Genomic DNA, 13,741 nt, shown 5'->3' with positions numbered 1-13,741 from the left:
CCTCTGATTTCTCTCTTTGCATCCTCCGTGTTGTTCAGAGTCCACTTTTCCTTAACTATTCTTCTCCTTCACTCCATAATAACCATTCCTGAAATATCTTCCGTGGTCCAGTTTAAAGAGCTTTGTAAATGAAGCTTTCGTTGGTTTTCCAGTCAAAATGTGAAAAAATTCTCTCCCTCCCATCCTTCTTCCTCTCTCCCTCTCTCCCTCCTTCTCGCTTTCTTCCTTTCTCCCTCCATTTTGCTAGATCTTTATGCTCTTCTGGGCATCTTCTGGGCCTGATATCTCTATCAGGTATGCACAGTTAAATTTACCACACCTTTGTTCAGCCTGGTACTGAGGAAGATGCCAGGGGGACAAAAAAAGTGCCAAAGAACTTCCTGCTTTTGAAGGGCTTATAGTCCAGAGGAGAAAACAAACACTAAAGAGATTCTTTCAGGAGCATGTGGTGAGCACTGCAATGCATACTGGGTGAAGTGATTCCAGTTACTAAAGGGATTTACAGAGCAAGAAACAGACATGGGAAAGAGAACCACAAAAGAGCTCTTGGATTTGGCAGCCCGGAACAGGAGCGGGGAGTAGAACTAGGGTGCACGTGCTCAGCAAATAAGAGGTTTCATTAATGCTTTGTAAAAAAGTAAAGAACAAAGTTGTCAAATGTGAAACACTAATAAAATACTTATCACTTTAAGTTGAAGATGAATACTCACAGAATTTAATTTCATATATATATATCCAAAATAAAAATTTTCATTGTCTAATTATAAAGAGCAAATAGAAGATGGAAGAAAAAGAGGAGAAGGAAAAATGAAAATATGAGCAGAGAAAGCATTTAGAGAGGGTCAGATAGACACTCCAGGAGGCCGAGGCAGTCTGGGAACTTAGCGATTTAGTCACAGCCTGTGGCAAAATTTTAAAAGAACAAAATTTAAAAAGGGCTAAGATTGTAACTTAGTGAGAAGACACTGGGTTCAATCTCAAATGAGTGGGGGGGGGGGAGAGAGAGAGAAAGGAGGGACTGAAAATGAGAGACACATTTAAAAATGGGAAAAGATAACCCTGATAGAGGAAAAGAGCTGTCAGCAAGCAGGTTTGCCAAGGAATGAGGCTACAGAGAAATTCCTGAACGTGCATTCCAAGGAAGGAACATAGCAGAGTGAAGGTGACCCGACACAGACTGCAGCAGTCAGGGCAGGAACGCAGAAGTTCAAGGAGACTCCCTAAAGTGCCCCAAAGAGACAGCAGAAATGAATCAGCCCTCCACCACTGTGCCACTGCTTCTCATCATGTTTTACCTGTTAGGGATTTTTTTCCAATGCTCCTTTTGTGTAACTGTGGGCTACAATGAGTTCATGTGTTTTACAGGTTGTCCCGAGAGGTAGGATGTCAAGCTGGGACCTTGTTAGGTCCCAGACCAGGCGATCCCTACCTTTCTCAGCTCAAGGAGAGGAAAACTGTAAGTGATTTTTCAGGGTCATGAACACAGGCTTGGGAGGCCTGCCAATATTTCTCAAGATTCTGCCTCCAGAATTCCTGGAGGAACTGTGAAACCATTTATGATGATAAATCTAATTACTTCAAATGAAAAATGTACAGACCCTTCCAGGACGACTGACCCACTTCTGGTAGCTCAGTCTACATTAAATTATGATGAAAGCCTTAGTAAACTGTATCTAGACTCTTAAGAGATTCTTGAAAACTCCAGGTTCCATTCTCCAAATCTGGAATAAATGCTATCATTAAGAGATCATGGCCGGGCATTTAGCTCAGTGGTTCTGCCTCCTGCCTCACAAGCACAAGGTCCCAAGTTTGATACCTGGTACCAAAAAAAAAAAAAAAAATATATATATATATATATATATATAAATATAAATAAATTTTAAAAACCAAAATCAAACAAAAATAATGATTTTAAAAAGAGAAGGAGATCATAAAACTGCTCTCTGAACTTACCAAAAAAAATGCAAGGAATTCACAACTACCGTAAATGGAAAGTTTTTTCAGTAAGTCAGCACAGCACATGAAATAATTTTTCTTGTTTAAATTCATAGCACTAGGTATTAGACTAGGTTAACTTTTTAAAAAATTATTCCTAGTCCCTTAGAAATAAACTCATAAAGAGAAACAGTCATTGATATAAAATACTAAAGTCAATGATAATTTTTTTAACAAATAATATTTTATGTGTGTTTCTTTGCTACAATAATGAATCGATATACAAAATTATATGTTTGAATCCATTAAAATAGGAACATAATTGGAATTCAATCATCATCTTTGCTTGTTATAAATCCTTCTTATATGGGCTAAAAATTCAATCAGGATCAATATTAAATGAAAAAATATGAAAGCAGTTTTATCGATCTGAAAGCACTTCACAATTGCTAAATATTATCATTAGTATATTTAACGAGAATGAACCAAAGGGCTTGAGATGTTAAATAGCGTCGGGGTGAGATTTCTTATCGGGCTTGTCCTTTACTTTAAAAAAAAAATTAGATCAACAGTACTGCAGAATATTTGCACAGTGAGAACAAAGAAAGTTTAAGTGAAATCAGTATAAGCAAAATGACACCGATGTGACTTAGTGTCGGTGACAGGACGCACCTGTAAAATCTCAATGATCTTCAGCTTGGTATCCATCACGGTGATGTCCTCGTGCTCCGTGGGGTTCGCCTGCTTGCTGGGGTGGGCGCTGGGCTGCACGTCGGGCACGCTCCCGGGAAACAGGGAGCCGCGGCTGAGCACCATCTGCGTCATCATCTCCCCCACCCCGTGGATGGTTCTCATGACGTTGTTTCCTGCCACCAGAAAAGGCCTTCGTCCACACGCAGGCAGCTGGAGACCCACAGCTGTGCTGCTCACTTGGCCACAACCACCAGCTCTGGCTCTTTCATTGCAGATGAAGTTAAGACTCTGCAGACCCATTTCAAAGTGACAGATTCTCTCCCTCTCTCTCTCTCTCTCTCTGTCTGTCTCTCTCTCTCTTTCATACTGGGAGTTGAACCCAGGACCTCAGGACCTTAGCACTGGGCTACATTTCTAGTATTTTATAAAAAAAAAAATTTCTATTTTGAGACAAGGTCTTGCTAAATCCCTAAGCTGCCCAGATGGACTCAAACTTGTAATCCTCCTGTCTCAGCCTCCTAGAGTGCTGGGATTATAGACTTGTGCTGCTGGGCCTAGCTCAAATTAACTGACTTTTCAAAAAACGAAAGTTTACATTTCTCACAAAATACTTTCAAATGATGCACCAAAGGTAAGTTGTTGGTAATATCCAAGTCAGATCCTTCTGTAAGACAGCAGTAAGTCCTACCACCTATAATACCAATAGGCCCTAATTTTTACAATAACAAAGGTTATTCATAACAAAGGTTATTCATCTCTAAGATACAGTGAGCTGCAAGGGAGGGATCTCTTGAGCACGGGAGTTTTAGGTTAACGTAGGCAACACAGTGATTCTGTCCCAAAAGAAAAATAAACCACAACAAAAACAAAAAGCACGTTCATTCTTCTGAAACTCAGAGATAACCTAAATAAATCCTCTAGCTTCACCTGCTTTTAGATACTTACTTTGACCTCTGGTTTTATTATTTATTTCTTTTGGGGATTTTTTGTTTTGTTTTTGAGACAGGATCTCACTGTGTAGCCCGGGCTGGCCTGGAATTTGCTGTGATTCTCCTGCTTCAGCCTCCCAGAGTAGTGGGATTACAGGCATTGGCCACCACACCAGGCTCCGACCTCTGGTTTTAGAAGCTGCCTGACTAAATAATAAGGTAATAGACCCCTGCTAGCTTTCCTATACGTAACGCCTCTGATGTATGATCGGTCACCTGACAACAGTTGTTTTGCATTTGTGTGTATCTGTGCTGTGTGTGTGTTTGCATTGTTTTGTTTTTTGTGTTTAGGGATTTGGAAATAAACAGGTCTAGCTCAAACTGGTGAAACCACCAACCTCTTTATCATCCACAAATGTCCCGTGCTTGACCTTTTCCCATCAGAGGGCCAAAAGCACCACCCACAGATCATGATATTGCTGCCAATTTCTGAACTCACGCCCTGTGAAGAGCCCTGGTTTGTTTACACCTGTGCAGAGCATGACTCATTCTCTTCTTTACTGTCCATCACCTTCCCCACACATCAGGGCACCCTGCTTTTTCAGCCCAGGAGTACCCTTAAACACTGTCTTCTAGGATTTGAGTTCCGGGATCCCCACGTTTGGCAACCTCCCGAATAAACTCTGAATAAACTCTCTCTTTTGCCAAACTGGTGGTTTCTGTGCCCCATAATCTTGTGGGGCTGGCAAAACGGGCCTGGTTTGGTAACAGGATTGCACGAAAACAACTAAATGCTGAAAGTCAGCAACCTAATTCTATACTTTTAGCTTTTTAGCTTTCTCTGCACAACACTTAAAGAAGGAGCATGTGAGCAGTTTTAGGAAAAGACTCTGCTGAAGAAGAAGGCTGTATTCTAAAACACACTTCCCACCCCATCTAATTTGAATAGAAAACTGTTAACTCAAAATCCACCAAAAAATAAGAAAAAAATGTTTAAGGTAATTACAGAAAAAGTTAATAACAGACATGACTGCGTTCAGTGAGGAAGCACTCTTTCTGTGTTTTCTCCTGAGTGTGGTTTTTCATTCATCCATAGATAAAATTGCATGATTTGATAAAATTGCATGATTTGTATCATGAACCTACTCCTTACACTGACCACAAACAGCTGTTAAGGAGCCTCCTGTCACTCCTATGATTTATGTTCTCCTGCCTAACTGTTGTTTCTCACTTCTAGTTCCTACAACAAGCATCTAGGATTCAAAAGAATGGTTTTCTATTTTTCTTTCCAAACAGTGGTCTTGGCTTCGTGGGTGTTCATGGAAGTTTGCCTAAGGGAAAGATCTAAGAATCTGGCAAAGAATGTTCCCTTCCCTATGTGTGGAGGGTGTAAACCAAGAGAAAGGGAAATGGAAATAAGACATGATGAGATTTTAAAAAAACTCTCCATTCCAAAAGAACATAAACTGTGGGAATACCTACAGGATTGAAGGGCAAATAATAAATAAAAAGAAAATATTTAAAAGATGACTCAAGGGAATCGGGATGGCCCAGACTACAATTAACCACTACTAGCTACTATTCTTTGCACATTATGTAAAGATGACATGCTTCTCAAAATTCATTACTTTATCTATATGTGAAATCAGTAGATTAAAAGATGACAATGTTCCAAAAGTAACATTTCTCTAACTTCGCATATTCGAAGCAGAAATTAACTTGAGTTTTCACTTTGAAGGTCTTAGATGTTTTATTACATTGCTACTTGCATAAGCCAAGGAGGAGAGGGGTTGGTCAGAGAAAAATATAGAGAGGTAATTTCCAAGTTTGGACAAAGTTGCGGCAAGAGGATTTGAGACAGCCTCCTATTTTCTTTCAGAATTACCTCAAGGCAGAATGCTTCGTTGTCTATGGTTCTCAACCAACCATAGCAGCTGAGTATTTCCAAATCTCCCTTCCCTGTTTGCTATGGGATGGGAGGGACGCACATCTGGCTGTTGGCAATGGTTTTGAGTCACAGATATTCAACCACCACATTTATGGGAGTCTTGATTGAAGTATGCATGTGTGCTAGCCTCAATGGGCTGCTTTCTCACCACTAACACAGAACAGCCTTCTTTGTTATTCTTAACCCTGATTCGAGCCGAAATTCTTGGCACCCACAGTGCCTGCATTTTATTTAGATTTGTATGGAAGATAATCACTTAATCTAAATTAGTATTACAAAGAAAGTCATCCCAGACAATTCTTTCCCCCCAAATATAGACCCTGTCACCAAGAAGTTAAAACCCAGAGACCAAATTAATACACAACACATGTTGTCAATGAAATCCAAGGTTTCCTTGGTTGTACCGCGTCCTTATATGCCTGTGGCACGTGGATGCCACAAAATCCTCCTGACATTTCCATGTATGGCCAACAAAGAGGTCTCAAATTAAAAGATGCTATATTTTCTGGCTTTGCTTGGTGATGATGAGAAGTGCTGAAATTGTGAGGTATTGCAGCATGGAAAACATCAAGCCAAACACTACATAAATCACAGACATGTAAGGTTTCTGGTATCCATTTTTCCATAGGAAAAAAAGTTCTAATTCTAGACTGTTGAGATAAGTCAGAGGTGATCAGCCCTCAAAATTGCAAAGGAAGAAGTCTATTATTTCTGTTCTTAATCATAACTAGTTAATACTGGCTTAGAATTTTCCAAGTAAAAGGCTACTAAACCTGGTCATGGTAGCACATGCCTATAATCCCAGTATATTCAAGCCTAGCCTGGGGCAACTTAGTAACTAAATCATTATTTTGAACTAAAATATAAAAAAAGGGTTGTGGATATAGATCAGTGCAAAGATCCTGGGTTCAATCCCCAGTACGGAAAAAAGAAAAACCCTACTGTTTTATAATAGAAAGTTTCTGGGCAATCTAATCCCTAGAAAACCAGTTTCTTTTTTATGTTTCTCATATTAATCTAACAGAATTTGGATCTATGTACATCCTATGTTGAGATGGTTGGAAAACCTGCAAGTCATTTTTATTAAGTCAAAGCAAGAAGGAAGGAATTGCTTAGAAAAAAGGGTAGATGAGCTTTTCAGATTCTTTCATTATATGATTGCATACATAATTTTTACTAATCCCAATTTCCTCAAGAGAAAAATTCAAAAGTAAGAAAGGTATAATAAATTCATACTGATGATGGCTAGGAATGGTTTGGGAATACACTGTTTTATTTCTTTAATTGTTCCAATGAGCCAAGCTTCTATTACCAATTTCAAAGAAGTGAAAAATAATAAAGAATTTATATAACAAGAAAGCTGCACAAACCACAATTTAAATTTTCCCTATTCAGGACTAATTCTACTATGGGGATCATTATTGGGTTCAACAATCATTAGCAGTTATATAGATTTACAGAAAGTATAAGAAATTTAACAGACTGATTGAAATTTACCTACAATTCACTGACATTTTATTTGAAGTCATCTTTATATATTATTGCTTTCTATCAAAAGCACTTTTCTTTTATGAACACATATAAAAACAAAAATTTGAATTTTCCCATTATTCAGATTCAGAGAGGCATTTTTAAAACATTCTGCTTTCATAAGAGATTGTTACAGCTTTGTATCTAGATGTCCCCCTAAAGCCTCACACACTCAGAGGTGGGGCTTTACAGAGGTAGCTGGATGTAGGATTTGTGAATATGGAAAAAATATGTATGATAATTGGATTACTCCACTGGTTAGTTAGCATTATTCTGGGTGTGGGTAATGGTAAGCTCCACCCTGAGTGTAGCCTGGATGGAATAAAAAGCAGAAATCGAAGGCAGGCTGCTGCTGTTTGCTGCTCACTGCCTTCTGCTTGCCATATCATGGACTGTTTCTCCTCTGCCATGCCTTTCTGCCATGCCTCCCTGCCCTGGAGCCATCTGACTATGGACTGAAACCTCTACAAACTTAAATAAATCTTTAATCCTTTAACTTTGCATGATGGGTATTTGTCTCAGCAACAAGAGAGTAACTAAGCCAAAAATGATATATACTTGATTATAAGAGTTCTGTGAATAATTATTCACAGCAATTAGTTGTTCTGTGACTACTTAAGTTGGCTTAATGTTTTACAATAATAGAAGCCAAAAATGGATACTCCAAAATCCATGGTTATTTTCTATGAAACACATTTCTATAGCTGGATTTGAATAAATGCATCCACTGTTACAATAATTCCTTGGAAGCAAAATGATGCCAAATCGGCATGTCTTGATTCAGGCAGTCTTCCTGTTTCCCATCCCAGCTCAGCAGCTCCTCTGGAAAACACCTACATTCACTAGAACTAGAGCATTTTTCTATTTTAAACATCCTCTGGAGCAGTACTTCCTCCCAGTGGCTGAGGGTTTGGGTTATAAAAGGACTTTTCTACGTGCAAAGAAAACAAAAACATTAACGTAAGATCCAGGCCTGAATGAAGCTAGTGTTATAAGCAGAGTAACAGGTAATGTGGTGCCAACACAGATTAAAAGGCAGATCAACATCCTGAAAAGATATCCTGAAAAGACAATTAGACAACCAGCCCTCCCCATTCTAAGTGAGTCCCCAATATTTTAGAGAAGTATCCAGCCCCTATAGGGTTTTACTCCTCATGCTCAACCCAGAGGGAACTTTTTCTCCTCTGCCTGGGCTTCTCTTGCCCAGAAGTTTGCTAGCTTGTTCCCTTGCTCCTTTCTATTTCTGAGTTGTGTCACATCCTCGGTGACGCCCCTTGTGGCCTAGCCCTTAAAGAAAGACTTTTAAATTGAGGTCTGCCATGACTCTCAATCCATGCACCCACTTTACATTTCAGTCACAACATCACCACTATCTTACATCATATATTTGGTAACGTGTTTATTGTAGCCTCGCTTCCCCAAAATAACACCAACAACAAAAAGAACATAAGCTCCATGAAGACAGGGATCCTGCCTGGCTGTATTTCCAATATGTGGAATAGGGATTGATGTGTAGTGGGCACATAATAAATGTTCATTAAATAAGTGCATGAGTGAAAGAACAACAAGCTAGATAAATGAAGTACTGACAATGAGAATTACTTATAAGGCTTGTATACAAATTGGATCTAATTGTATTAACGGTACTCCATTCATCAAGCTGTCTTTTTGTTTGCTTTCTTTTATACATTTGTAATTTTTTCAAAAGCTTTCATAATTCTGTATCTCTTGAAATTTATTTATTAAAAGAAAAAAATTGATTGATGCCATTGAGATAAGGAGAACTAATGGAACCTGCTCTTATCAAGGGGCATTTCACATTCCACCTATCATGCTGGGCCACAGGCTGCACATCCCTCTACTTCACCTGACCTCCACAGCAGGCAAGGGGGAGGGAAATGCACCCCAACTGACACGGTCAGACAGGGACAGAGTCTCAAACATAGGTCAACAGATGTCAACATGAGTTTTTACTAGAACTCAGCCCAGAAAGAAAAGATTTCAATTATAATTCCAAAAACTGCTATTTTCTATTAATCATATTGTGAATTCACATTAGTCGCAATCATCTTACTCAACCAGCTTTTATTACATATGATGGACCACAGGATCCTAGTGGAATTTTACTTATGTTAAAAGATTTGGTTTTTATGGGCAACCCTTATTCAGAAAGTATTCCCGTAGTAACCAGTGTTCCTCTGTCTCCATACCAGTGTGTGTAAACATAAGAGAAGAACTTACAGTATGGTTGGCAAAACACAAATTAGGTCCACAAAATCAATTAAGAGCAAGTATAAGGCAGATGTGATGGTAGTAGTGTAGCATGAGCAGTTTACAGAATGACTTGGGGGGGGGGTGTCTGTTTTTGTTTGTTTGTTTGCTTGTTGTTTTGCCACACTGGGGATTGAACTAAGCTACATCTCCAGCCGTTTTAAAATTTTTTATTTGGAGACAGGGTCTCACTAGTCCCCAAATTTCCCAGGTTTGACTGGAACTTACAATCCCCCTGCCTGAGCCTCCCAGAGTGCTGAGATTACAGGTGTAAGCCACCATTGCCCAGCTGAAAAAAAAATTTTTTTTTTAAATTTGAGATCATCTAGGATGAGGGGAGTGAAAGACAGCTCCAGTGAAGACACACAATTCTGATCAAGTGGAGGATTTAGATTAAGAAGCAATGATCATTGTCAAACCATGTCACTGTCTTGTTCAGAATGTGAAACCTAATAAAACGTGTTCTGGCTTCTTGTAAGAATAAAATTATATAACATGCACCAAAAAAGCCTTGAAGAATAAAAGTATCGTATAATCGTAAGTTATTAGTTTAAAATGAAAAGTGGAGTACATGATCACACTTTTGACTTCACCTCTGAAAAGCAGCACTTCGTTTAATTAGCCTCCATTACAGTGGTCACCTCCCTGCTAATGAATAAATGACTCCATCACAGAATTTTAGCTCTTCATCTCTGAGAAAACAGCATCACCTCTAAAAGTATCACTTCTGAAAGACATGTCCTCCAGAAGAGTAATTTACAAAGACTATTTAATGGACAAAACAGATAATGCTACACCTAATTTCCTTGATTCTAAATAAACACTCACTGAATACAGTATATTAACAGACTGTTTACTGACTTCAAAATTTCAAGCTTAGAAATAGAACAAAACAAAAAAATCAACCAAAAACATATAGCTAAAATATAGTAATGCTATTATGCATCTTTTTTTTTAAATATCAAGTAGACTACTTGGAAGAAAACTATTTTCCATCCTACACACTAAAGAAGGATTATTCAAAGGATGATTTGAAAAAGCAATTCATACAAAGTAGCAGCTGAGTTCTGCATCTTATTTTGGATTTCATCACTGTCAAATACTGACAGTCATTTCGGCATTCCAAACCTCAAGATTTTAATTGCAAAACTGATCTTTAATTCTTAACAGTTGGGAATATAAGCCATGAATGAATTTACATACTGTTTTTATGATTGAGATGTAACTGGCTTACAGTGAAATGCACAGATCTTTTTGTGCAAGGTTTTGTGCAAGGTTTGCATGGTCCTCACAAAGGCTATGCACAAATAAACCACATGTCATGCAGATACAGAAACTTCTATTACCCCAGAGAACCTCCTTGTGCCCTACTGCAGTCAATTCCCTCACCTCCCTCCATCCCTGTCACCAAAAGCAAGCACTCTTCCGGCTGCCCACACTATGGACACATACTCTGGCCAATGTGGCATTTGACAGGTTTGATTTTAGTTAACGGTCATAGTCAAACAGTACTAGTTAATGAATCAGTGTTAAACTATAAAAAGGCCTCTAGTTTTTTGCTATTTTATTCTTGCCTTGACCAGATCAGTAGTCAGTTCCCTTTCCTAGGGGGATGCATTCCATGACCACTACTGCAGGAGTCTTCAGTATTTTTATGGACGAGGCCACACGGCCAGAAGTGAGTGGCGGACAAGGGAGCAAAACTTCATCTGTATTTACAGCCACTCCCACTCACATTACCACCTGAGCTCCATCTCCCGTCAGCTCAGGGGCAGCATTAGATTCTCATAGGAACGCAAACCCCATGCATGTGAGGGATGTAGACTGCTCACTCCTGTGAAACATCCCAAAACCCTGGACTCCTAGAAAACTATCTCCCACAAAACTGGTCCTGAAATCACAAATGGTACAAATTCTACATACACTATGTTTTTCCCTCCACATGCATACCTATAATAAAGTTTAATTTATAAATTAGGCATAGTAAGAAATTAAAAGTGCTAGCTGGTGGGCCAGGGATTTAGCTCAGTGGTTCCACTGCCTGCCTCGCAAGCTCAAGGACCCGAGTTTGATCCCTGGTACCAAAAAAAAAAAAGAGAGTGCTAGTTGGTAACAGGATACAACAATTATAGTAATATACTGTAATGAAGTTATTTGAAATTTATGAATTGCTTATATCTGGAATTATCCATTTAATATTTTCAGCCCGTGGTTGACTGCAGATAACTGAAATCACAGAAAAGAAAGCCAGAGATAAAAGGAAACTACTATATTTTTGTCAGTGACTTAAATAAAATCATATTTAGCATGTTTCTCAAATGCAAAGACATGAGACAAGGAAACAATATAATGAATAACTCTGTCAAATTCAAAACTACATTGATAAAAGTTGAAAACTGATTTAAATCCAAAATCAAATTATAAAAAGCACTGCTTAGATCTAAATAAAGCCAACTCAAGTACAGTTGAGTTCAAGCTCAGTAGGAATCAATACATTGTTACCAAAACACTCACTTTCACCTCCCCGTACTACAAAAATGAAGTGCTCAGAATAAATGAAAAAGTAGCTACCTGTATCTTTTCTGGTCAAATCAGTAGAAAATTAGATTTGAATCACAAGAGAAAATATTAAAGACTGCAGATGATCACACAGAAAAGAGACAATCAGAGGATGACTTGGCCATTTTCAAGCTTGGCACGAACCGACATGACATTGAATTTCTGTACGGTTTCAGTAAACAGCAGTAAAACCCAGTCAAAAATAAGAAGGAAGTATAATTATAACTTGACAAATGAGAAATAATAATTTATAGCTGTGAAAAGTAGGAAACACCTACATTTTGCTGCAGTAAAATCACAGTCCTTCTAACACTTTCATTGACCATCTGTAATGAGTGTTGTATGAAGTTCTAAGGTTCATATATTGATTGCAATGATGATTTCTGTCATTCCTTTCTGTGCCGATGTTCTATAAGTCTATGTCTAGGTTCCAATAATGTACCTTACTGGATCGCCCTTGGTCAACACCCTGGACCAGAGATTGAGAGAACTAGAGAACCGACCCCAGTGTATATTAACACTTAGAACACCCAATTCTGAGGTAAAATCATCCTCTTCAGTCATTCTATTTGGGGGGCATCCTTGGGTATGGGTCTTTCCTGATTAAAGAAGTTAGGCAATGTTGGAAGCTGTTCTTGGGTGTCAGGAGGACTTCTAAGACCCATTCCTACGACCTCTAGATAAGTCCAGAGTTTCAAAGTCACATTATAGCAAAAAGAATAGGACTAAACACCTTCGTACCAAACTGTGAAACATGCTCCCTTGCTGTGATCCATTTGGAACATCAAACTCAAAAATCTCCAAATGTGTTTGTTTCTCACACAAGCAGTGTTTTAACATGAGCTGCCATTTATCATCTTATTTCCCATTTGTTTTAAGATTGAAAAGCCAAACTATAAAAGTTAATATGAATGTTACATGAAAAATCAAATATGTGGAATGCTTTGGTCTAGAAAACACTTTTATTCAAGTACATAGATATCCATAAATACACCACTGAAAAATTATTTTTGAGATGTACAAAACAAGGAAGGAGGTCAAGACATGGATGGAACAGGGAAGGAGGGAAGGGAAAGGGGGAGGGATGTAAAAAAGGAACTAAGATGTATTCTGCACATGTACCAACTCCTCTTAAGGAGCATAAACACGAGGGACTACCAATATGTACTAATAACAAATAAGTTATAAATGTATAACACAATTATCTTTGAAAACCAAGTATTTTGTAGTGTATATTAAGCATGGCACAAGTCAACTATAGATTCAGAAATAGAATCTATTTTAACACTTTTTCCTCCCACTTGGGTTCTCTCAGTCAATAGATAAAAATCTTTATTATTGAATTACTTAGGTAGTGACTCAAAGAGTCTTTTATAAGACTGTTGAAAAGACAGAAAAAATAATCACAGAATTAACAAAAGAAAGGCGCAAGTATATATTTGTAATGTTAGACTCTAAATATTTTTCTCCTTCAAATGAGCACATATTTACATAAGGCATGTCAGTAATACACATCCATCCTAAGGACAGACAAGATCTGGAAGAACAATGATGCATGGCTCAATGACAGCAATATGCTCTGAGACATGTGTTCATAGGTGACTTCATTGTACAAACATCATAGAGTGCACTTACACAAATCCAGATGGTTTAGCCTACAATGCATCTAGGCTATAAGATACATGCTGTCAGACATGTCAGACCATTGACCAACATAGTTATGCAGTGCATGACTGTGTGCACAAGATATAGAAGTAGATACAGAAAAGCATCTGAGAAAATCTTCACTATTACTGGGGTGACAGCAAGAGACAGAACAAGTGGTGTCAACTCAATTTATGAAGACCCTTGGGCACCAATTTAAGGAGCTGAGTTA

At 38.3% G+C, this 13,741-nt stretch overlaps 1 protein-coding gene across 4 annotated transcripts in view; it reads right to left on the bottom strand.

The window, feature by feature from the left end:
- Itpr2 (inositol 1,4,5-trisphosphate receptor type 2) overlaps positions 1-13,741 on the bottom strand; it is a 462,238-nt gene that overhangs the window by 275,439 nt on the left and 173,058 nt on the right. For all 4 annotated transcript variants that reach the window (XM_004845734.4, XM_087213440.1, XM_087213441.1 and 1 more), the window contains one exon: positions 2,608-2,801. In XM_004845734.4, coding sequence (XP_004845791.1) covers positions 2,608-2,801 — 194 coding nt within the window. The remainder of the gene's footprint in view (positions 1-2,607; positions 2,802-13,741) is intronic.

Source organism: Heterocephalus glaber, unplaced genomic scaffold (genome assembly GCF_053883595.1).
Source record: "Heterocephalus glaber isolate CG9 unplaced genomic scaffold, H.glaber_assembly_v1.0 deba00001444, whole genome shotgun sequence".
NCBI lineage: Eukaryota > Metazoa > Chordata > Mammalia > Rodentia > Bathyergidae > Heterocephalus > Heterocephalus glaber.
This window is presented reverse-complemented; position numbering and strand designations above follow the sequence as displayed.